Consider the following 25212-nt stretch of genomic DNA (forward strand, 5'->3'; position numbering starts at 1 on the left):
CAAATATATGAATACTTTGTCGAACTCAGTTTCTCATTTACCTTTCCAAAATGAACTTTTATTGAGTGTCTAACAAGTGGCAGGTACTAGTCTATGCTTTTCTGCACATATTAGTTTAACCAATTCTCACAACACTTCCATGAGAAACATATCATTATCATTCCCATTTTACAGACAAAGAAACTGAAGCTTGCAGAGGTCCTTGGCTCCTCTGCGGTAGACACAGGATTCAAACCCATTTCTGTTGGACTCAAGGGCTTGAAGTTCTCACCAGCTGTGCAATGTTGAGTTGACACAATCTTCAGCCTAGATTTTTTCTACTTATAACACAAGAGGTAAATATACCCATTTTCTTGCCAAAATTCAGTGTCTGCTGTCAGCTAGGTGGATGAGGGGATGGGAAAAGTTATCATAACAATGCTGCAATGTTGGTTACCATGGTGAATACACTGTGCCAGGCAGCCTGGGCTGGGGAAGGAGCCAGCCCAGGCTGGTTCTGTTTCTCACTCCGTAGGTGACCTCTGCAAGTCTTTTTTTCTCAAAGTCTCACTCTTCTGACTTACAAAATACAGGGGTGGGGTTGCATGCTTACTTTTCTTGGGCTCTGGAAACTTGGGTCCTAGAGGATTAAGAGCTGACCTATGCCCCAGGGAAGCAGTTTATCAGTCTGAGCAAGTGTGTGTCTGTGTGTGTTGGACTGTGTGTGAGTGTGTGTGTGTGTGTGTGTGTGTGTGTGGTATGTATCTGGCTAGGCCCTCACCATGCTTCAGTCACCCAGGAGTTGTGTTTGTCCAACTGGCCTTTCGGCCTTACATCTAAAACATGCAAGAAATCTTCAGGCCCTGGAAAAAGGAAGAAACCAAAAGATCAACTCAGGCCTGGAGGCTGCAGTGACAGAAGAATTGCCATCATTTCCCTGAGCAGCCGCTGGGAGCACAGCCAGCCTTCCTCGCCCTGGAGAGCCAGGACTGCCCCTAACGCTGGGCAGAAGCAGCCCCACACTGGGCAGGGCAGATGAAGGGGCTGCCGTCTCTACGTGGGTGGTGATGGCCTGGGCTACGGGGGTGCCTGCAGCCGGCAGACGCTGTGACGCTCCCCCTGCTCCATGTCCAGCTCACTGCAGATGCTAAGGCCTGAAGGTGCCAACATTTGTCATCTCAGGGGTGGTTCTGGCTCACGCAGCACTAGACCCTCTACCGAGGAAGCCGGGCCAGGACATTCAAGCAGCATATACCAATATGGGGTGCTGAAAGTGAAAGTGGAGAGGTGCAAGTGTTAGTCGCTCAGTCGTGTCTGACTCTTTGCAACCCCGTGGACTGTAGCCCACCAGGCTCCTCTGTCCACGGAATTTTCCAGGCAAGAATACTGGAGTGGGTTGCCATTTCCTTCTCCAGGGGATCTTCCTGACCCAGGGATCGAACCCGGGTCTCCTACGCTGCAGGCAGGTTCTTTACTGTCTGAGCCACACGTGGGGCGGGGCGGTAGGAATACACAAAAGGAAGTGAAAGCCACAGCTCTGCTTCTGGCTTCCATGCAGCTACCTGCCTCCCCAAGTCGTCCACCAGAGGGGGCCTCTGCCCTGAGTAGACACTGGGTTTTCAGGACCTCCCTGGTGGTCTGGTGGTTAAGAATCCACCTTCTAATTCAGAGCACTTGGGTTCAATCCCTAAGTTCAATCCCTAAGAAGTAAGATTTCCCCCATAGCACGGAGCAACTATACGGGTGTACCACAACTACTGAGCCTGAGCACCACATCTAGAGGGTCCATGCATCACAATGAAAGATCCCTCATGACACAGTGAAGACAGGATGCAGCCAAAAACAACAACAAAAAAAGTCCCTGGGCTCTCTTGGAGGAAAGGGCCCATGGCTGACAAAAGCTTTAAGGTGCTCACTGCCATCACCCATTACTAGGTGGTGCTAACTCAGTCTCTGTTTGAGGCCCATTGGATCCCCCTTCCCTCCAGCCCGTCTTGTTGACATGTCACCATGGTCATGTCACAAGGTCAGCTTAAGGCCTGCGTGCATGCTAAGTTGCTTCAGTTGTGCCTGACTCTTTGCGACCCTATGGACCGTAGCCCACCAGGATCCCCATCCATGGGATTCTCCAGGCAAGAACACTGGAGTGGGTTGCCATGGCCTCCTCCAGGGGAACTTTCTGACCTAGGGATCGAACCTGCGTCTCTTATGTCTCCTGCATTTACAGGCGGGTTCTTTACTGCCAGCTGGGGAGCCCCAGCTTGAGGCTTAACCACTCAAAAACTCAGTTCCTGTCCCTGCCTGCTTGGGGCCTAGCTCTTGTTTTCTTATCTGAAGCCTTACCTTTTCCTCTTGGTGAGGCCAGAAAATGATCACCTTTCCTTACGGGGCGTGGCCTTGTCCCGTAAGCCTCCCCTGGGAGATGGGGACAATGATGATGACCATAGTGCTCTATAGGACATGTCCTGTGTGCCGGGCTTGATGTGATTCTGAACTCTTTACTTGAGTTTTAACTCACATGATCCTCATAACTCTGACAGGCAGGTACGACCACTTATTCCCATGTTACAGAAGTGAGGCCCAGAGAGGTTATGCAACTGGCCCAGGGTCACTCAGTCAGCACGAGATAGAATGGAATTCAAATCCAGGCAGTCTGGCTCCAGAGTCTGTCTCCCTCCATTCCACAAAGCAGCCTCTGCCAATAGCCTCAACGGGAGAGGCATCCTCGGGTCACTCGGTTGCACCATCCAGGCTGCAGATTTGTTATATCCTGGCCCATGAGTTTCCTGAGGGCAAGAGCCAAACCTTGGCTGCTCAGTGAAGACGCAACTGGTCGACCAGGCAAACCACAGATACCTCCTGGTGGCTTGCCTGTCACTCGATGTGGTCCCGTCTCGGCTTAGACAAATAGGCTGGGGACAGGAGTCTGGGGGGTCGGCAGTTAGGCCAGAAGGGCAGAACGGAACCAGAGCCCAAGTTCAGCCCCAAGGCCCCGGACGGAAGCCTCTGCTGTATTTTGTCCTCCCTGCCCGCCCCTACTCCCTTCTGAGCACCCCAGGAATCCAGGGTGCAATCAGGCACCTTTGCTTGACTGGACAAGCCTCTGCAGGTGTGAAACTGGGCTGGAGATGGTTACGGGGGAAGGTGTGCCAAGGAGCTGGCTGTCCACAGAGGCGTGAACTTTTGGCCCCTCTCCCCTCCCAGCCACCCAGCTTTTTCTTGCCCAGCTGTTGTTTTCTGTCTGAGGCCGGGTTCCTTTCCTCTGTATGCTGTGGTTTGGGGCCCAGCCAGAGATGATGAATATCAAGCTGCTTGAAAGCAAAGCAGGAGCCGTGTGGGCAGGGCAGGCCCACCCCGAGTTTCCCCTCCACTTCCCTGGCTTGGCAGAGCCCAAACCCCGGCCAGAGGCCCAGCCTGACGCTGTCCCTAAAAAGGCCTCCATCCCTGAGAGGGTGGAAACCATCAAGAGGGCTCCCGCGCCCAGCTCCTCCCTGTCCACCTGGAACCCCGGCCGTCTGCTCCAGATGCTGCCATCCTCCACATGGCCAACAGCTGGCCTAGCTGAGCGGCTGCCAGATGCGGCCGGCGGGGTGGCCGGCTGGGTCCCCTGGGCCAAGGTCACTGCCCCCGGAGCCGTCCTGGGGGCTGGCGCCTGGGGAGGAATGTGTTTGGCTGGTCCAGGGGCCTCGTGCCCACATTAAGCCTCCGTCTCCTCTCCCCTGTCCAACATTCCTTCCCTTTCCACCTCAGTGGGGCGGTGTTTTCATAACAGGAAAATGAAATCAATAAGGCACTGCCGAAGATGTCAGTGCGCTCCAAGCTGGCCTCCAGTGGCTCCACTGTCTCGGGCCTCTGCCGGGCACTGCGTCGGCAGCACTCACAGTTATTAATGGGAAGCGGGGCTGAAAGGGAGCTTTGAAAATCGCCGAGACAAAGGCTCAGCACACCTGGAGCGCCACTTTCCAACACCACCGCCACCTCACAATGGCCGGGGCTGGGGCTCCCCTGCCTTTAACTTTTCCTGCAACTTTTATGAAAGCACAAAAGACTAGACACACACACACATACACACACACACACGCTGGCCCTGAGACGGCTCCTAGGAGGCAGCTCTGAATGCCTGGCAGAGGTGACGGGACCTGCAGAGCGCCTGCTTGCCCAGGACACCGGGTGGCCGTGAATGGGCTTCCGGCCACCAGCCTGGGGCCCGTCCCTCCAGGGACTCTGAGTGGCCCGAGGGGCACCAGCTCGGCCGGAAGCTAGGCAGGAGCCTTGGCGACATTTTTACTTCCATGGTCACGGTTGGTAACCCAGACTGTTTTCTGCTGTCGCTTCTGGGAGCTGGAGCCACTTCTGGAAGAGGGAAAAATGACCTGAAACTGACACCCTTGAGGCCTGGGTTCCTCCAGGAAGGTCCCCCCTCAGACCTCTCCCATAGACTTGGTTCCTCCGTGTCCTCAACTGGACAAAAGTACTGATGTCACGGGGTTGTCTGGGGCTTGGAGGGGACCCTGGGTGTGCGTATGCTTGGTACGAACGCTGGTTGATACACAGCAGTTTTATGACCATTTAGGACCAACTGCTGGGCAGAATCTTTTTGCACACTTGTCACCGGAGCCCCCAGGGGTCTTACCCATCTACAGTCACCCACTTAGAGACCCTCTATCACCACCTTAGAGTTTCACAGCCCTTTCGCTGGTTAAATGCCTTTTGTCCATGTGACAGAGGACAACACACGGCCTCAGCACCTGCTTGTCTTCCTACAAGTTAGGCACAGAGAGAGAGGCTTTATGGAAACTAAAACCACGTGAACTTTAACAGTTGCCTGGCGCGGCCCCAGGGACACCCATACTCTGGAGAAGGAAGCATCCGGCTGGGGACTGTGGGGGAGCAGGGCTCCCCTGCTCGGCTCCTGCTCGCAGCGGACACCAGAGGGGTCTTACCTTGGCGGTGGTGGCGGGGGCGGAGCTGGCCACAAGGCTGGTGATGGCCTCGCCACTGCCCGTGGTGCAGGGCGTGGGGGCCGTGGCAGGTGTGGGCAGTCGGGAGGGCACCACGGGCAGCGGCAGAAGGCCAGGCCGGGCGCTGAGGCTGCTGGCGGAGCTGCCCCCCGCCCCAGCGGTGGCGCTGCAGATGCTGGTGGTCCCATGCGTCCCGTTGGCACTCCACTCGCGGCGGTCCCAGCCTACCCGGTAATCTCTTTCGAAGCGGCTGTGGTGCCGGGACATCTCGCTGGGCCGCGGCTGCTCCTCACGGGGAAACAGAGGCCGGACCTGTGGGCAGAGAGTGGAGAGGAGGGCAGTTTAAACAAAGGGCAGCCCCGCCGGGATACGAGGACAGCCACGGCTGTCAGTGCCCATTAAACATCTTCTCTGGGCGCAAAACCGTTAGCTCATTTCATATTCACAGCAAGCCCACAAAGCATGGATCATTAGCCCCATCACAGATGAGGAATAAATGATTGGTCCAGGATCACATGGCAGAAGTGTAGTCAATGAGATTTGAATCCGGTCATGGTTTAAAGTGATGCTTTCTGTTCGGTAGCATCACATTGCCCTGGACGATGCAGACGTGTGCCTGCTAATTATTACTAGGACTTTGTCCCCCCCAATCCCTGCTGTGAAAACAAGATCCTGTGGACCCCTCAGGCTCTGTTATCCTCAACCCTATGGTAAGGTGAAACAGCCATGTTGGGAGATTCACTCTGTGGTGAACGAGGACCTTGACAACAGATCTCATTTGATCCTTAGAGTGGCCTGTGAGTTGGGAAGGTCATCCTCACTTTATGGGCCAGGGAACTCATTAAGAATAAGTGATTCCCTCAAGGTCCAAAAGCTAGAAGGTGAGAATGTGGCCAGGATCTCCGGCCTCCAGACCGTGACTTAGTGTAGGACTCAAGTCCGAGGTGTTAAGCTTTAGGGAGTTGAGAGTTTTCTTTTATAACCTGCGACTCAGTTGCTGGCACCAGAGTCCCCCGGGCTCCCCAGCCTCTGTGAACCAGACTGTCTCCATGCAGCTTTCCCGAATATCCGAACATAAGGCCCTCCTTGTTGTCATGGAGACCTAGACACACCAGATACCCCGAGGGCCTCCTGTATCATCAGGGATTGAATTTTGCTCAGCATGACCATGACTTGCCTGGCTCTGCACCAGTCACCCTCAGTCAGGAAGGATGTAAAGATACAGGAAAGGCTGTCCTAGTGGGCGAGGCCTCAGTGAGGCACATGCAGAGGGGAGAAGTTAGTGCTAGGGCGCCAGGGGCAGACTGAGGTGTTGTCTCCCTGCATATCACATCCCCAGCTCTGCTCCCAGCTCAGGCACGACGTGGTTCTCTTTGATTTTTTTCCTTTCTCCACACACTTTCTGTCTAGGGTGTGAGCTCCTGGAGGTCAAGGACAGCTCCTGGCTCACTTTCCTAACCTGTCAGTCCAGCTCAGCTCGGGCTGGGGGCTCTGGAATTGCTGACTAGTACATGGACCGCTTTATTTTACAAACTTACGTTAAGCCTGATACCACTCTGGTCCTTGCACATCCAGACCTAGGTGCCAGCTTCTAGTGCTACAGAACCAGAGCCTGGGCCAACCCAATCCAGGCTGTGACGGACAGGGCCCTGGTAGCAGCTGTCCCCTATCTTGGCACTGTCCCCTCCGCTGGATACTTGACCCCCCACAGCCTGGGCTAAGCCTGCAGGTCCACCTGAAGCAGAGATGACTGTCCCTGTTAAGTTGGATGGTGGGCTCACTTAATTTCATTGCTATGCTTCATAGCTTATACCATGCCACAAAAATTGTATTCAATAGTAACAAAAGTTGTTTTTTCATCTATTCAATAGTAACAGCATCAAAATAAAAATGAACCTCCCTTTGATTATCCTCACAAACTTTTCCAACTGATGTTCTCAGGAGAGCTGGCTATGCTTGGTTCTGATCATGGTCCCTGCTCCTGCTCGGTCATCTACTCCTGTGTGGCTCTGGTCACTCCTCTGGGGTCATTCTCACTGAGATCAAGAAGGACCTATTTGTCCCATCCAATGGGAAGTTTATGCCCATGTCTTCCTTAACCCCCCTCCCCACTCTTCTTGGCACAGCCGACCTTCTGGAAAGCTCCTCTGTGCAGTCTCGTCGACATTACGTTCTCTCATTTTTCCTCCTTCCTCTGCCACCCCTCCTCCTGTCTGTGCAGCAGGCTCCTCTTTCTTGGCTCATTTTCAAGGGCCCCTATTTCCTCTTCGTTTCCCACCCTCCGCCCTGTCCCTGGACGACCTCATTCAGCCACGTTTCCTGGAGCCTCCCTCGCCTTGCACCACGCCCCCCATCCTGCTGCCTGAAGGTACCTAAACTTGGTTCATCCTTAAATCAACGCATTGTTCTTTTGCCCAGACATGCATTCTCAGGAATTCCCTCTAAGAGAAAGCCATCTGCCTGTCCCCACGTCCGTCCCCGTACCTCCCAGCAGGGCTTTTGCATCTGTTGCTCTAGTTGTTTCTCAAAATCTGCCTCCCTCCATCTGCACATTCACCCCAAATCATGCCTCCCACATACATTATCTCAACTGGTCTTCTGCCCCCAGCTTCATCCTTCTTGTCCATCCTCCACCAACAGCCCTTGTGGCTTTTAAAAAAAAACTTTGTTTATTTTATTATTACTGCCTTTTGAATCTTCTGGCCGTGCCTTGTAGTGTGTGGGATCTTAGTTCCCCAACTGGGGACTGAAACCAAGTCCCTGCATTGGTGGTGTGTAGTCTCAATAGCTGGACCGCCAGAGAAGTCTCTCCCTTATGGTTTTTTAAAGCACAGGTCTGGTCACCATCCTTTTCTCTCCTGCTTTAAATACTACCCTTCTGATAACGATCCAGACTCCTTAGGGTAGCCAGGGGATTCTTGAGCATCTGGGCTGGCTCTCTTTTTTGGCATCATCATTCATCATCATTCATTCATTAATGGGCTTCCCTGATAGCTCAGTTGGTAAAGAATCCACCTGCAACGCAGGAGACCCAGGTTCGATTCCTGGGTAGGGAAGATCCGTTGGGAAAGGGATAGGCTATACACTTAAGTATTCTGGCCTGGAGAATTCCATGGACTGTATAGTGGTTGCAAAGACTGAGCGACTTTCATTTTCACTTTTCATTCTTCCCATCCCGGGGATGAGGTGCTATCATTCCAAACACATTACAGTTTCTGAAGGTATCTCGCCCTCTGCCTGTGGACAAGCCCACCCTGTTCCTCTGCCAGAACCGGCTTCCCCTGAATCTGGCTAAGTCCTGTGTGTCTGTTTTGACCCAACTCAGCCATTGACTCTTCTCAGAGGTTGTATTAACCACTCCTTTCCCAAGATCAGGTGAGAGAGCTCCTCTGTCCCCCTGAACATCTGTACCCACCACCATTCCAGCATCCATGGATGGCTGTTGTACATTTGCTACCCTGGAGAGTAAACTCCAGGCTTTATTGTTTCTATAATCCCAGCACCTAGCAATGCCTGGCTTAGAAGAGTGTTTAGGAGATATTTGCTGGATAAATAAACACATGTTTATTTCTTCTTAATTGCTCAATGTTTAAGGAAGGGACAAACACATTTGTGCAAAAGGAGAATCTTAGACATAAAACTTTGAGTCTTCCAGCTGGAAATTCCCTGAAGGCACTGGAGCTAGGAACTGTCCTTTCTAAGAAAGCAGACCTGGAGTCTCTGAGGACAGCTCTGAAAGGAGGATCTACATGTCCAGGGGCAGCTGAAACCCAGGGCCTAGACTCTGGTCTCCTGAGGTTCACCTGTCAGGGCAGGGCTCTCGCTATTACCAGTGCCCTTGGGGTGACTGCCTCCCTAGGCTGGATCCTAAGTGGGGCAGACATGATGCTCCAAGTTTAAAACACAGTGTCCTCTTTCTGACCATCCAGAAAGACCTCTGAATCCTCCCTCGTAATTAACTTGGGATCATGTATCTGAATTCACGCAGACAGAATGAGTCGGGAAGGGATGAAGGCCATTTCCAGAACTCTCTCTTTAAAAACATCTGGTGTGACCCTCTGCTTGCCCTGGTGACCTCAGAGGCCACATCTCCCAGCCAGTGCCATTATCTGATGGAAGAGGGTTGCCCCCCCATCTCAACCCCAGTGCCAAACTCGGCACAATTGGTACATAAATCTTTATCTTTAAGGCCGTGAGATTGGCAGTTTATTTGTTACTAAGTCTAACCTGGCCTGATTGGCACTAAGTCAGCCCCTACTTTCCTACAGAACAACACAACCTCCCATATTGTCAAGGAACCATCTCCTTCCAGCTGCTGAGGATGGAGATCAGGAGGGCTGGCGTTCAGGTGGCCTGCACCCCTGAGACAAGCCCAGAGCTGGCACAGCATGTTTGGGATCCAGTCACAGGGCCCTCCTGGGCCCCAACAACATCTCTGATGCCGATCACACCTCTCAGCTTGCTACCTTGGAGAAGAGGGGCCCCCTGGACCACACTGTGGCTCTCTTCTCCTCACAGCCTTGGTGCATGGCAGAAAAGCCAGCTCAGAAGCTGTGCCTCTGCCCATCCCCATCCTGCTGTGCATCCCTGTGAGTCTCCTGAAAACACCAGAGAGACGGACACTCAGGCAGCTGGAGGACCCACAGTCTGGGCTTGGTCTCGTTAAGTGTATTCAAGACAAAGGTCAGCTATTTGCATGGCAGGTTTGGGCTCGACTTCATCCCTCAGTTTAATTTCCCCTTTCAAAACGGAATGAAAGGCGCATGCTGCCTGGTGTACCAGGGTGAGACGGCAGAGGGCCAGCGCCAGAGGTGGCTGCGTCAGTATTTCCTGCTGGGCTGCGGCCTGTGGGCTCCCACGTGCATCTGGGGCTGGAGAAAGCGTTTGCCCGGGCTGGAGGAGGCCTCAGGCGCACGAGGCATTTCAGACGAACCTGGTCAAGCAATTACAGACAAAACATGCAGAAACGCTTCCTCGTCAAGGTGCACACCCGGCAGGCGGCCTGTGAATGGGCAGAGCCCGGCTCGGGGCCCGGGCACGAGAGAGAGGAGGGAGTCTGGCCACAATCATTCCCAGGTCCGGGGCTCTTAATCAGGGAGCAGGCTTGCCCCTGGGTGGGGTGATTGTGTGGCCAGCATCTTTTAAATTACACCAAGTGTGAAGAAAGATCTCTAGGATCTAAAAAGTCTTAATTTGTGGGTGGGGGCCAGGTTAGCCTGAGGTCCAGGGTAGAGACGTATAGGGGGAGGTCCTGGGTTCAATCTGAAGAGTCTCCCAGGAGTGTTAATCACTCAATCGTGTTCGACTCTTTGCAACCCATGGCTGTAGCCCACCAGGCTCCTCTGTCCATGGGATTCTCCAGGCAAGAATATTGGAGTGCATTGCCATACTCTCCTCCAGGAGATCCTAAGGGGCAGGTCCCAGATTCAGTCTGAAGAGCCTCCCAGAAGTGGGGGTTTTACTTGGAACGCTTGGCTGTGGCTGCTGGGGTGCTGGGAGGGCACCCACTCCTTCACTAGGGGCGTTGATCTCTGCACCATCCCAGGGATGCTGGGCTGGCAGAGACGACGGGAGGGGGACGGGGCCCCCAACTGGGGTGGGTGGAAGCCCATGTTTGCTTGCCTGAAGCCTCACACCTCCCAGTTCCCTAAAGGCATGCACCACCACCAGCTTGCATTGTGGCCCCACGTGCAGACACTGGGTTTCCACTCTTCCAGAACCAGACCTAGATTCAGAGACCCTGGGCCTAGCACACCACTGGGGAAGCTGGTCCCCAACCCTGGTTCCCAGTTGCTTCTCTCTGCACACGCCTCTCCTCCCCTGGGGAGAGTGAGGGGAGGTGAGGCCCTGCTCACAGAATCGCAGTGGAGGGGAAGAATGGGGTGAGCACGTCACCCTGGGACACTCCGGAAGGGCCCAAGGGCTGCTGTGGATGCACAGCCATTGGCCCTGCACCACCCCGCCCCCAAGCCCTGCCCCTACCTCCCCGTTCAAAGCCACACAGACAGTGCACACAGGTAGACACCAAGCCTAAGGACAGAGCCCCCCAGCACCCTAAAGGGGGAGGAGGCCCACACTGACCGGCTCCAGGGAGAACAATGACCCTCCAGCCCAACTAACTCAGGGCTGAGATGATCCCTCAAAAGTATTACTGGGTCAGCCTGGTGTGCCTGTAGCATCCAAGCCCCACTGTGAGGAAGACCTTCTTCCTTATCCAGGGCTCCTCCCTGGGAGAGAGAGGAGGGTCTGTTCCTGCTGCCCCCCAACTCCTGAGGGATAAGGTGCTGGCTCCCACGATGACTCCCTTGCTCACCAGAAAGGGTATGGGCTCCCCCAGCAGAGGCCTGGGCCCGGGACCTCCACACACGCTCCACGCTTGGGCTCCCCTTCACCTGGAGTGAATGGAAGTCAGAAGTCGGCTTCCCTGCCTACTGGGCACTGGGGCCAAGCCCTCATTCAGGTCATCGCCACTGAGCACCAGGTGTGCCGGGATGCAGGCAACACCACCTTGTCCTGGGTCTCTTTCTCTTCCCTTGGAGGAGTCAGAGGAGGGTTGCTAACTGGGATGAAAACAAAGTGATGTAACTGCTCCAGCCCCTGACTTCCAGCTCCTGCCCCAAACTTCTGCCCCTTGACTGTCCCTAGAACCCTCATCTCCCAGCCTCTCTCCTTCTCTGTGCTCCTGATGCCCAAATGGAAAGTGTACTTTGGGCCTTCACTCTGCACCAAGCCTTGCTTGTCTTAGTTTTGCTGTAGCTACTGAAAGAAGTGATTCTGACTGCCTGGAATTTGACCAAAAGTTTTAGGTGTTGTTTGTTTTATTTTCTATGTTGTGGTTGCATGCATGCGTGCTAAGTCCCTTCAGTCATGTCCGACTCTGGACTGTAGCCCACCAAGGCTCCTTTGTCCATGGGATTCTCCAGACAAGAATACTGGAATGGGTTGGAGGATCAAACTGCTGCCCTCCACCAGGGGATCTTCCTGACCCAGGGATTGAACTCGCATCTCTTATGTCTTCTGCATTGGCAGGAGGGTTCTTTACCACTACTGCCACCCGGGAAGCCCCTGTTGTGGTTAGATTACATTTATAATGATAGAAAAGGGAATGTCTTTACTTTAGAGTTGTATAAGAACCAGTCTGGTACTACAGAACCTACCCATCCTTCCCCACTGGGAAATATGGGCTCCATCCCAGTCATTGCCTGGCTTAAGTCTGGTTCAGACTCTGGAAAACATGCACAGAGCTGGACCATTTCATGCTCAATGCTCCAGTCAGACCCCAGGAGCTGGGCAGGCCCCAGGTGTTCAGCACCTCTCGGACCCTGCCTCACCAACTCGCCATTGAGCTTCTGGGTTCCAGGGTCTCCTTGCAAAGGGTCCACACTCTTTGTTCTGTTTGGAGAAGCCACACCCCACTAGCTGCCTGAGTTTGAACGCTGGCCCTGCCCCCTCTCTGCTCTGCTAGCTCAGCCCCAGGTGACCACTCCAGGACTCATCCTGGGGCCCCCGGACAATGGAAAGAGAGCCAAATGAGGTGTCAAGAGGGTTGTGTTTGAACCCCAGCACCACTTCTTGGGCTTCCCTGATAGCTCAGTTGGTTAAGAACCACCTGCAATGCAGGAGACCCCGGTTTGATTCCTGGGTAGGGAAGATCCACTGGAGAACGGATAGCCTACCCACTCCAATATTCTTGGGCTTCTCTTGTGGCTCAGCTGGTAAAGAATCTGCCTGCAATGTGGGAGACCTGGGTTTGGTCCCAGGGTTGGGAAGATCCCCTGGAGAAGGGAAAGGCTACCCACTCCAGTATCCTGGCCTGGAGAATTCCATGGAGTGTATAGTCCGTGGGGTTGCAAAGAGTCAGACATGACTGAGCAACTTTCACTTCACCACCCCTCACGAGCCCCAGGAACTCAGGGATGCTGTGGGTTATTCATCTGGAAAGCAGCAATGGACAGCTCTGCCTGCCCCCAGGGCCACTGTGAGGACCAAACTGTAAACCTCGTGAGCCCTCTGTGCACGAGAAAGAGCCCCATCCCTGGATAATGACCAGATCTGAGTTACAGGGAGGATAAGGATAGGCCCTCAAGGTCAACAGGAAGCAGGCAGATTTCCAGGATGATGATGAAGGAGGCGGCTGTGAACTAGGAAGCTGTGTGGGTCTGTGTCTCATGGACTCTCTGAGACCCCCTGTGCTGGGTGGCTGGGACTTTGCAGGGTTCTCTGTCACTCAGGGCCACTGGGGACACCTCACTGTAGTGGAATGAAGGTCATTTTCAGCAAAACGTCTGTGTTCAAGGGGATCTCCTATCACAAACCCCAGAGCCTGCCCTGATGGACGGGCTTCTGCTGAAGCTTAGGGGCACCATGACAGACACAGGTCCAGGGCCCAAGGGTGGCCTGGAGGGGGGGACCAGAGGATACCAGATTCAGGTTCAGCCCTGCTGGCCGGGCCGTGTCTCTATAATTCGGTGTCATGTCTGCTTGCTGGATACCAGAGCAGCGTCTTGTCCCACAGACTTGCCTAGACATGAATAATTCATGAGTAAATAATCAATCATTGTGAATGTCACAGTCCTTTGCTTTGTGTTGTCCATGCGGGACTGGGGCCCAGGGGCCACTGTTGAGGAGCCCATGGCACCGGCCCCTGAGACTCCTGGGCTCGCCGACCTGCGCTCTGTGCACCCCCAAACTCACCACAGGACAGTGGTGCTCCATGTCCTGGGATATGCTCTGTGTTCCCAACTATTGACACGCCCGGTGTGCACACTGGCCCCAAGATCACAGGTGACTAATGACCCTTCCCTCCTTCCTATCATTAAGGCATGCAGAGGAGTGGGCGCCGGCTGTGAGGGCCCGAAGGCACGATTAATCCACAGGACGGTGGGGAGCCTGCTCTGCCTCCAGACAGGGGGCTGAAGAATGAGCCGCGGCCCGTCCAGCTCGATCAGAAAATGTATGATTGCCTCGTTTGGGGGAGACGTGCTGCCAAGTCAGTTGGAACAGTCCCTGCCCATCTTTCTTATTTTCGTTTCCCTCTCTGCATCTTTAGTGTTTCTTCTGGAGCAAAATAATAAACGGCAGCCGGAACACCATCTTGGCAAATGCAGCACAAAGGAATTCTCTGGGTGCTTCTGGGGAAGCCGGCCTGGTCCTGTAACTTGGCACCGATATCAGCAGGAGCTGGGGATGCCGCTGGGAAACGCCTCCCTGGGGGTGCCTTGGCTCCCAGGACCCCCTGTCTCCACCAGGGCCCCACCGACTCAGACAACTTGGTTCTGGCTGAGTCTGGGGGGCTGGGCCCACTCCAGCCCTCCTGCAGGAGGCCTCCTCCAAACAGCCCTCCCTTCTCCGAGCTCACAGAGGCCAGCTGACGACCCAGGAATGGGCTGGCACATTCTACTCCCCCGTCAATGCCGCTCCTATGAGGGTGTGCTCCCTAATGACAGGGGCCTCTCTGTTTCCTCCATGGAACTGACTGGGCACAGCTGCCTGGGTCTGAGTGCTGGGCCTGGCCCTCCTCTGCTCTGCCAGCTCAGCTTCTGGTGATTGCTCCAGGACTCATCCCCAGTGGGGAGTCAAGAGGTTTGCGTTTGAATCCTGGCCACTACTCTGCAGTCTGGGCACCCAGAAATAGAGCACAGGAAACACTCCCAGATCAAGGCGGCAAGCCCTTTCCAGCTCGGAACACATTCTGAGGCCAGACAGGTGCTCAGGGTGAAAAATGTGAGGAGGCCACCATCTCAGGTCTGGTCTTGAAGGCGTGGCCTCCTCATGGCTTTTCCAGCCCATGCCCTGCTCCTGGGGATGCAGTATTCCTTAGCAGAGGCAGGTGTTTAGCACTTCAAGTGGACATAAGATGTGCCAGTTGTGGGGCCAGACTGGATCCAGGGCCCTGTTTCAAATCCTCTGACCAGCTCAAAAGCCAAGCAGCTTCTGGAACATCCCCAGGCTAATGCCAGTCTCTCCCTGTTCTCAGCCACAGGACTGACCTGGGTATGGTTTTATGATTAGGTCCTTTCCTTTCAAACACCAAGGCCACAGAGAACTGAGCACAGACATTGCTGTCACGTTTCACCCCTGCTCTGAAAGGGAATTTTCCTTCCACCTGCCTTGTCCAGCCAGGAGGGATCACCGCTCTCCTATTTATACCCCCTACTCCCAGCCATCACTGGTCACTCAGCAGGGCAAGTGTGACGATTGCCCAGCCCTGGTGCCAGGCTCGGGGTGGCTTGTCCCAGCATTGCTGCTTAGCTGTGGCAGCTTCAGGGTCTGGACCCAACTGAGCAGCCTCTACCAGACCCTCAAGCCTGGGGGGAGAGGGGCGTCGGGAATGCGACAGCTTAGATTAGAAACCAGGGCAGTGATGTCTTACCCTAGGGGGCATCAAGCTCTGTAACAGAAGGCTTGAGGGTGTCATCTTTACCTCTAAAGGAAGACAGGGACTTTTTTCCACTGCCAGTTAAACCTGCCTGCTTTTCCTAGGTCTTAGCTCATCCAAAAACTTTGAGGGAGACACAGTCTGGCAGATTTCAGCCCAGTGGGTGGATTGGCTCAGAGCAGGGCAGGGAGGGAGCCCCTGCATTAAAGGTCCAGCGGTGGTCACGGCAACAACAGCATGGCTTTCTAGGGCTGCAGTGCTTACTGCGGATGTGTTGTCATTGGCTTTTATAAGTGGGGAAAATGAAAAGGAGAGGATGGAGATGAGGGCTTGGGTGGTGGCCTAAGCACCCCTACCCAAGGGCAGCTTGTATGTCTGTGGTGTTGGCACCACCTCGGGGCTTGTAGATTGCAGAATCCCAGGCTTGCCCCAGCACCACTGAGTCAGAATCCACTGTTTTCACAAGATCCCTCAGGAGGACTTGAACGCAGGTAGAGCTTGAGACTGGAGAAGGCAGTGGCATCCCACTCCAGTACTCTTGCCTGGAAAATCTCATGGACGGAGGAGCCTGGTGGGCTGCCATCTATGGGGTCACACAGTCGGACATGACTGAAGTGACTTAGCAGCAGCAGCAGCAGCAGAGCTTGAGACACGTCAGCCTAAGATCAGCTGTTAGCAGGATCAGTGTCGGCCTGAGGACCCCGGCGTTCTGATGCTCCTACAGTGCTCGCCAGTGCTGTGATCGCCCTGGACGGCCCTGGGGGGTGGGGCAAAGGTGTTTGGAGAAAATCCGTATTTCATTATTACAGGGCTTCCTGCATGCTAAGCCGCTTCAGTTGTGTCCAACTCTTTGCAGCCCCATGACGGTAGCCTGCCAGGCTCCTCTGTCCCTGGGATTCTCTAGGCAAGAATACTGGAGTGGGTTGCCATTTCCTCCTCCAGAGGATCTTCTGGACCCAGGGATCGAACTCATATCTCTTAGTCGCCTGCATTGGCAGGCAGATTATTTACCACGAGTGCCACCTGGGAAGCTAATACACGACCTAAAAAGACAAATGTCTCAAAATGCTTTTGTGATGATAGGTTTCCAGAAAAAATGCCACTGATTCCTTTTCTGGGCACAATTTCTGGTGCAAAAAGCAATCTCCCTTCCTCGGAAAGGTAGTATCTAGCATATGCGTTAGAGGAACGATAAACGATATTAAAAGAACAAGGCTCCCATTTCTGTCCCTGCTCGTGTGCACCTTTGCTTTGAGACATTTTGGCTGTTTTGATGCAGTAATTTTTTTTTTTTTTTTGAAAAGGCGCACATGATTCAGAGACTTTTCTCACGGGACTAATTGACTAGGCATTTGTGCTATTGCTCTTGGTGTAAATCATTATAATGGTGATAATGAAAAATAAAAAAGATATTGGAAATGACAGTTGGCAGCATAATATCAGCATAAACGGAGGGAAGAAGGGAGGCGTGTATAAGTTAGGGGCTCGTAAACATTAGGATTGACGAGGCAGCTGTGGCAGCGGGTATGGTTTGATGTCCTGGAGGACCATTACCCACACAAGTAACCATCTCTGGTTCCTTCTGACTCCCTGCGCTGGGTGGCTCCACCGAGAATGGCAACACTACCGTCTGGAGCCTGCTTTCCCACCGTCCTGCAGACACACACTCGCAGACTTGGGAGCTAGACTTCACAGTTACCTCCCTTCTCCAAGCGGGCCTCCCGCTCTCTCGCAGACTGCCTCTGGCATGCCTCATTATTCCGAATCTTGCAGAACTGACTAATTCGACGAGATCTCTCTTCACAGCAAATGGTGTTCATCAGTGACCCAAGTTGATGGATGAATCCTCCTCGGTGCCTGGAGCCAGACCAGCAGCTAGAGTTGCACAGAAGAAAGACGAATACACGCTCTCTATTTGGCTGCCAAAAATGCTCTTGCAATTTGCTTTCTTCTAGACAAGAGTCTATTCAAAAGTCTATTTGGAAACATTAGGGAACGGCCGTCACATGGCCGGCAGATCATACTGCCTGTGACAGGATATTATCTTCCTTGGGAGAGACTCGACTGCTTTTTTATTTCAGTGAGTAAGTAGTGTCTGGGCTGATGGCTGCAGAATTGCTCCGAGGGCTGGGGACATTAAAATCCCTGTCCAGAGTGAATATACAACCAACAGCCACTTCAGCGGCAGGATTTGTGGCGCCTTCACCGGTGTTGGCATGAGCCCGCTGCTCTCTCGTCTCCATCTCCGGGGGAGGGCTCTTCTTTATCCAGAACCCCTCCCTGGGAAATTAAGAGGCAGCTGGCTTCCTCTTCTGGGGCTCCATCATGGGTCAGGGCTCTGCCCCCACTTTCCCTCCCAAGCAACCCCCTGGGCATGCCCTGGATGAACACATGTCCTGCCCTTTCCTTGTCAGGTCATATCAAAAGTACTAACTGCCTCTTGGGCCATAATGCATGACTCGGTGCAAGATCCTGAAACCAAGCGAGGATGGAGCAAGGTTCTGGCTTTGGGGGAAAGTAGTGCTGGCAAGAGAAAAGCACACAGTAAGGATATATTACAACAGCCAAAGTGTTTGTTTGGGCTTCTCATAAGATCTTATGGAGCCCCTGAATGAACTCTTGAGAGTCCCATGGACTGCAAGGAGATACAACCAGTCCATCTTAAAGGAAATCAGTCCTGAATATTCATTGGAAGGACTGATGTTGAAGCTGAAACTCCCATACTTTGGCCACCTGATGCGAAAAGCTGATTCATTTGAAAAGACCCTGATGCTGGGAAAGATTGAAGGCGGGAGGAGAAGGGGATGACAGAGGAGGAGATGCCATCATCGGTTGGATGGCATCACCAACTCAATGGACACGAGTTTGAGTAAACTCTGGGAATTGTTGATGGACAGGGAAGCCTGGCGTGCTGCAGTCCATGGGGTCGCAAAGAATCAGACACGACTGAGCGACTGAACTGAACGAACTTTACGGCTATCCCAGTAGAGAGACACAAGCACCCCTGGGCTCAGGGGAGGCAGTGGCTGTTCTGGGCTGGAGCTGGCAGGGTGGGTCCGGGTGGCCCTGGAGCCCAGGGGAGCCCAGCTTCCTGGGGCTTCATTCATTTCAGAGGACAGACTGTGTTTAAACAAGGACAGTGAGGAAGGGTGTGTGGGAGAGGAAAGAAATGCCAAGGATGGAGTCGCAGCTCTGTCCGCCATGCATCCGATCCGCTAAGCTCACCCCACACGTGGGCTGTAACAACCTCTCTCCCATGGAGAGAGGTCCCTAAATAGTCTTTGCCTTGGCTTTGGGAGCTGAGGGCCCGCACTGGTCACTGGGGTTTTCTCCATGATCAGCGTTGGGGAGGGGAGAAGTGTTTTGGGTCACTCGGAAGAGACTTTTGTCCCCGGGTCCTGCCACTGACCCTTTGTGTTGGCCACTCTCCTGCTCACCTCTCCCCAAGGGTGTGGCTTACCTTAGCCCTCAGAGCCTCCTCTGCCTCTGTTTTGGGAGCTGCTGTCCTACGTGCGGACTTCCCAGGTGGTCCTAGTGGTAAAGAATCTGCCTGCCAGTGCAGGAGACAGAAGAGGCAGGGGTTCGATCTCTAGGCCAGGAAGATCCCCTGGAGGAGGGCATGCAACCCACTGCAGTCTTCTTGCCTAGAGAATCCCATAGACAGAGGAGCCTGGTGGGCCACAGTCCATGGGGCTGCAGAGTCAGACATGACTGAGCACATCTATCTTGATGCACCTGCTTCAGATTTTCACTCTTTATTCTATGTCTGTATTTTTAATTTAATTTAATTAAAAAGGAAAAAACCTACCCAGACCAGAGGGCAGCCTGTTGCGAGGTTGTGTGTTTTATCACCACCCGAGCATGCAAACGAGGCAGGCTCTGTTGACAAGTTCACATCTCCAGTGCAGAGCTGGCTGTTTGAACAGCTTGTGTGCAGTAATTGAAACATGGATTTTTTTGTTGCCTTTCTGTTTATTTTTAGATTAACCAAGCAGGGACACTTGGCTTCTAGGCTGTCACTTCCACCCCGTCGGGCAGCCTGGGACCCTTGGCCCCATGCCCCCCAGCAGCAAAGACCACCATGTTCCCTCCCCCTCCCTTGGGTTTGTCCTGTGTCTAACTCTGGGTTTGACCTTCACAGTGACCCTCAGGGCACAAGGCTGAGAAGCTGATGGATGCAGGCTGTCTGTTGGCTGTTCCTTAACCCCCAGGTCCCTGAAGACTGTATCCCTACAATGTTGGACTCTCACAGTCACTCTGGGTCAGCCACCCCCTTGGACAATGGTGTTACCTGAGGATAGAGCGTCAGGGCAGAGATGGAACTGTAATCCAGTCCTGCTATTCCTTGGGCAAGGTGGTTCCAATGAGGGAAGGGTTACAGACTCAGAGAGGAGTCTCTGAAGAGTCTCTCAGGGTTTAGTTTTCTATTTGGGCTACTTAAAAAAATGATGCTTGCATCCACCTGGCTAGGTGAGTTAGGCTATGATAATAAACAGCCCCCAGTCTCAGTGGTTTGTGGTCTTCCTTGGTGGCTCAGTAGGTAAAGAGTCTGCCTGCAATGTGGGAGACCCGTGTTCAATCCCTGGGTCAGGAAGATCCCCTGGAGAAGGGAGTGGTAACTCATTCCACTGTTCTTGCCTGGAGAATTCCATGGACAGAAGAGCCTGGTGGGCTATCATCCATGGGGTCACAAAGAGTCGGACACGACTTGAATGTACTTAACACTCAGTCTCAGTGATTTAACTACAATTACGTGCCTTTCATTCATCCTACCTGTTCACCACTGGTCACTTGGGGACCTTGCTCCATGTCTTTCTTCTTCAAGACACAGGTGGAGTGCTGCCCCTCACCTGGGCACTGCTGGCCATGGTTGCAGAGCAAAAGAGCCTTTGGGAGATCACACACACTGATTCTTAAAACTGTCCCTTAGAAGGGACACATGTCCTTCCTGCTCTCATGTTATTGGCCAAAGCAAGCCACATGGCCATGTCTAACTTTAAGCAGGTAGAGGAGTGCCATCTATTATGTACCTAGTAGAAGAACTGGTTTTGAGGAAAAGAGAGCCAAGGAGGTGTGTGTGTGTGTGTCTGTGTGTGTGCTTATAAATTGCCCGGGCTAAGCTAAGTTTTCCTCCTCTGAACCCTGCAGCATCCCTGAATCCCTCCATCTTACCAAGAGCCACATTTGCTTCCCACGCTACGATTTTTGTCTTCCCATCCCAGGAGACCGGCAGCTCCCTGAGTGCAAAGCCTGCCTCCTCCTCATCTCACTGACCCAGGCAGCCTCCCCGTGGGCTGGGTGCAACAGACGGACTCACTGATGTTTACTGGGCTGAACTGTCTCAAGGGTTGTGTTCTGAGCAAAGAGGACATGAAATTGACAAGGGTCCTGAGACCACTTTCTTCTTCCAATGGTGTATCCCCGCTGCATGGCACGAGGCCTTACTCTGTGCCACTTCTTCCCATAAGACTTCCTGGGTCATCCAGGTGGCATGGATAGTGCTCTGGGATTCCCCCTACACTCAGCACTGCTCTTATTACAGATTTTGCAAAATGATAGTTGTGTAAAAGGCTGACTAAACAGGCTGAACTCAGTGGGATATCAGCAGCAAACAGATGATTTTTTCTCCCACTACTTCCCTTCAAATCTACCCTGTTGAACCCAAACAGCTTTTTTTTTTTTTTTCTTTTTTGATCACTTTTGGGAGCTACTTCTATTATTATTACTATTGCTGCAGATACTTCTAATCCTGAGAACTATTGCTTACTGAGCATCAGGGCTGCATGCATCAGCTCTCTTAAACCTCTGAGGAGGGTACATTTACTAAACTGAAGCATGGAGAGGTTCAAGTAGTGTGTATGGTCACAGACCTAGTCATTGGCAAGGTCAGCTCTAAAAACAATCTTATCCTTATCTTCTTCTTGGCCACCTAATGCAAAGAGTCGACTCATTGGAAAAGACCCTGATGCTGGGAATGGTTGAAGGCTGGAGGAGAAAGGGGACCACAGAGGATGAGATGGTAGGATGGCATCACCAACTCCATAGACATGAGCTTGAGCAAACTCCAAGAGATGGTGAAGGATGGGGAAGCCTGGCATGCTGTAGTCCATGGGGTCACAAAGAGTTGGAAATGATTTAGTGGCTGAACAACAACAACAGAAGCTTCTCCTTTGCCAAGTTTGATCTCTTACTGGAACCTTGATCTCATGCCCAGTTCCAAGTTTCTCCCCTGGGCCTAGTCCCCACTCACCCAGTCTCAGGATTCAGTAATAGGAGTGGGGGTCGGGGGTGGGCATGTGACACTCCCCAGGTACTGCCTCTTTGTCACTCACTAACTGCTGCTCCTGGCTTCCCCAGAGTGCCCAGGACAAAGCCTGAGACAAAGGCATGGCGTGGCCAGAGCATGGCAAGCCTGCAGAGGCAGCTTCTTGAGGGGCAGAGACCCAGTGGGCACTGTTGTGTGTTCTTTGGCAGGAGTAAACTGGATGATCTGACTGTAGTCAGCGAGGTGCCTGAAGAGCTCTGCTGGCTCACCCACTGCTGGGCTGTCCTCCTGGGTGGGCTCTCCCAGGACGGCTCAAGCCTGACTCCCTCATGCAGTGTCCACCTGGAGAGCGTGGCCATGAGATTACCCTGACTGGCCACCTCTGGTCTTGCAGAGTCAGGCATGGTGCTGGTGCCTGGTCACATTCTCCCAAATGCCCCAGGCTCAGGGCGGTGCCAGGTCGCATGAAGGAAAGGCTTGGGCTGACAGCTGGTGGGGATGTCTCCTCAGGAGTGGAGGAACTCTTCATCACTCCTCCCTTGGATAATGCTCTTCTCGGGAAGGATGTTCCCTTCCTGAGAAAAGTCATCACAAGGCTTTTCTAACTTCTGGCCTGGGGGAGGTGGAGGTGATCCTGGGGCTACCCAACTCCTCTTTCAATGTGTGGTCCTGACTACCTTTCATGCTCAGCTTTGTGCCTCATCTGAGACTCCAAGACAACAGGAACTGTCAAATTGAACATCCTACAATAACTGATTCAGTTCTTCTCCAGCTCAGTTCTTGTCTCCAAAGGGAAGTCTTCCTCATGATGTCAGGTTTCTCTGAGGGCTCACCCTTTGGCCTTGCTTCCTTCCAACCCTCCTTCTGCAGGATCCCCTGTGTCTTGGTCAACATATTGAGCTCTGAAAACTTAGTTATCTGCCACATTCCATCAGCAGCCTGGGTGGAAGCCCTACTTACACCCATCAGTCACATCCTTTGCTGCCAGTCACATCCGCGCAGACCCCAGCTGCATGGGGCTCAGTCCCAGGGTTTACTGAGGGCAAAAGATGGGCATCCTGAGGACAATTGGGGACAACAGGGTCAGGGCCACTGAATGGAGCTGTCTGCGGGCCAGATCTCAGCTGCAGCAGCCCCAGGAGAGGGAGTGAGATGACCATCTGGCCCTGGCTCTGCCCAGCCCAGTCTGCAGGCACAAGCAGTCTATTTACAGAGGGCTGGCTGCAGTGGCACCCGGGGTGGGGCGGATACTCCACTGTCTGGAGTTCAACAAAGGATGCTGCAGAGGTCTGGGCTTGGATGGGGAAGGGGTGGGGGCGGGGAGATTATTTTGTCTGAGGTTGGGGGAACTCTGGTGTCAGATACCAGCCTGGCACCATCAGAATGGACTTCTGGGGCTAGAATAAAAGCAACTCAGTATTGCTCATGCCAGAAAAGAGGACTGACCTGGCACCCACTCCCTGGCTGCCCAGAAAATGGCCTACGCCCAGAAGTGTGTTCACCTGAGGCTGCCACCCACTGGAAGTGCCTGGTAACTCACACCATGAAGCAGAGACAGATGGCAACACCCCTGGTTCTTTCCTGGGGATCACTCTCTACACCTCTGAGCCTCTGTTGGGGACCTCTTGACCTGGGGACCCCTCTCTGCTGCTGAGCCTTCCTCACCCAGCTCCACAGCAGGGTGGAGTGACACGGAGCATTGATTGAGCTCCTGCAGCATGACTGTCACTCTGCAAGCCATTTTAGCCGAGTCCTAGCACTGCCTTTGCTTTGGGGAGGCGGAAACAGATATTAGGTGGTTTGCTCAGGGCCACAAAGGGAGGAAGTGATGCCAAGATAAAGGTCTCGTATTTGGCTTTGAGGCTGGTGCTCTCTCCACATCCCCTCACTTCTGGACTCACTTTCCCTGCCAGCCTGGCCCTGCAGATCCTCTGCCTCAAACTCATGATACTTCTTCTCTGTCCAGCTCCCTTGATTGACAGCCATGGGCCACCCCTGACCCCACCCACTTCTTTCCATCTCCATCCTGGCCGCCCTGGGCTGAGCCACCATCGTCTTTCACCTGCGTTTCCGCCCGACCCTCCTAGCTCAGCTGCCTCCTTTGCCTCTTGCTTCATTCAGCATATCCTCCATACAGCTGCCGGAGTGATCTTGATGAAACCCAAGCCAGACTATCTTTCTCTTCTGCTCAAGTTCCTGCCATGGTCTGCATCTTACCCTGAGAAAAAGTCAGACCTTTATAAGGTCTGTGAAGCCTGAGGTCCACTTCCTTCTTTTACTTTATCTTCCTCCCCACCGTACCCTCCATGGCTCTGCTCCAGGGCCCTGGCCTCCTTTCTGCTCTTCCAGCACCTTAGCCCCCGCCTGCCCCAGGATCTTTGCACTTGCTACCTCTTGCCCACTAGCCCCATTGTTGGGGCTCTGCTTCCCTTCTGGTCTCTTCTTAAATATTACCTTCTCTGTGAGACTTTCTCTAACCATCTTATTTTAACTCACCAAGCTCTTTCCCTGTTTTATTTTTCGATAGCTCTTATTGGTTTCTTTTAGACTACATAATTTACTTAGATTTCTCTGTCTCCTCCACGTTGGAATATAAGTTCTATAAAGGCAGTGCCTTACAAATGTCGATTCATTTTTTAAAAAATTTATTTTTAATTGGAGGATAATTGCTTTACAATGTGTTAGTTTCTGCTGCACACTAATGTGAATCAGCCATAAGTATACGTAAGTCCCCTCCCTCCCACCCCTCAAGGTTGTCCTATGAGAACACTGGTTGAGCTCCCTGTGTTATACAGCAATTTCCCACTAGCTATCTATTTTATCTATGGTAGCATGTATGTTTCAATGCTACTCTCTCAATTGGTCCCACCCTCTCCTTTTCCCTCTGTGTCCACAAGCCTGTTGTCCATGTCTGTGTCTCTATTCCTGCCTTGTGAGTAGGTTCGTCAGTACCATTTTTCTAGATTCCATATACATGTATACAATATTTGTTTTTCTCTTTCTGACGGAATTCACTCTGTATAATAGGCTCTAGGTCTATTCATTCACCTCACTAGAACTGACAAACATTGATTCATTTAATCCACATAGCAATCAGTTATAATGATGGCCATTACCCTTTTCCAGGTGAGGAAGCAGAGACACAGACAGGACAAGCAATGTGCCCAGTCACCCAGCTGGGAAGTTGCAGAGGCAGGATTCAAACCCAGGCAGCGCGACTCTCAGCCACCAAGCCCCTCTAACCAATCTATTCACTGCTGGGTCTTGGCTCAGATGTTGCCCTAGCCTCTTTGTAGGTGCTTTGTAAAGAATGAGTCCATGAATGAATGAACACTGCAATTCCATGAAGAAGTTGCTCCCACGGACAAAGTGATCCCAAATGGGGGACCCCTGTTGTCCCCTCCTATGCTGCCCCACCCACCTGGCTCCCACTCCCGATGGGGGCTATGGCGGTCAAGGTTAGTGAAGGGAACAAATCTGCCCTCATCTTAAAGGTGCTTCCTTCTGCCCATGGCTGCCAGGAAAGATCAGATTTGTGGTCAAGACCCACACGTGGCACAGCTTGGGTCCCATGCCTCTCCCCTGTCTGGTGCCCTCCACAGGTCCCTGGAGAACCTACTGGTGAGGCC

General features: G+C 53.1%; 1 protein-coding gene across 3 annotated transcripts in view; it reads right to left on the reverse strand.

The window, feature by feature from the left end:
- KLHL29 (kelch like family member 29) overlaps positions 1-25212 on the reverse strand; it is a 238969-nt gene that overhangs the window by 139080 nt on the left and 74677 nt on the right. For all 3 annotated transcript variants that reach the window (XM_055540832.1, XM_055540830.1, XM_055540833.1), the window contains exon 2: positions 4923-5252. In XM_055540832.1, coding sequence (XP_055396807.1) covers positions 4923-5207 — 285 coding nt within the window. In that variant the 5' untranslated portion in view covers positions 5208-5252. The remainder of the gene's footprint in view (positions 1-4922; positions 5253-25212) is intronic.

Source organism: Bubalus kerabau, chromosome 11, assembly GCF_029407905.1.
Source record: "Bubalus kerabau isolate K-KA32 ecotype Philippines breed swamp buffalo chromosome 11, PCC_UOA_SB_1v2, whole genome shotgun sequence".
NCBI lineage: Eukaryota > Metazoa > Chordata > Mammalia > Artiodactyla > Bovidae > Bubalus > Bubalus kerabau.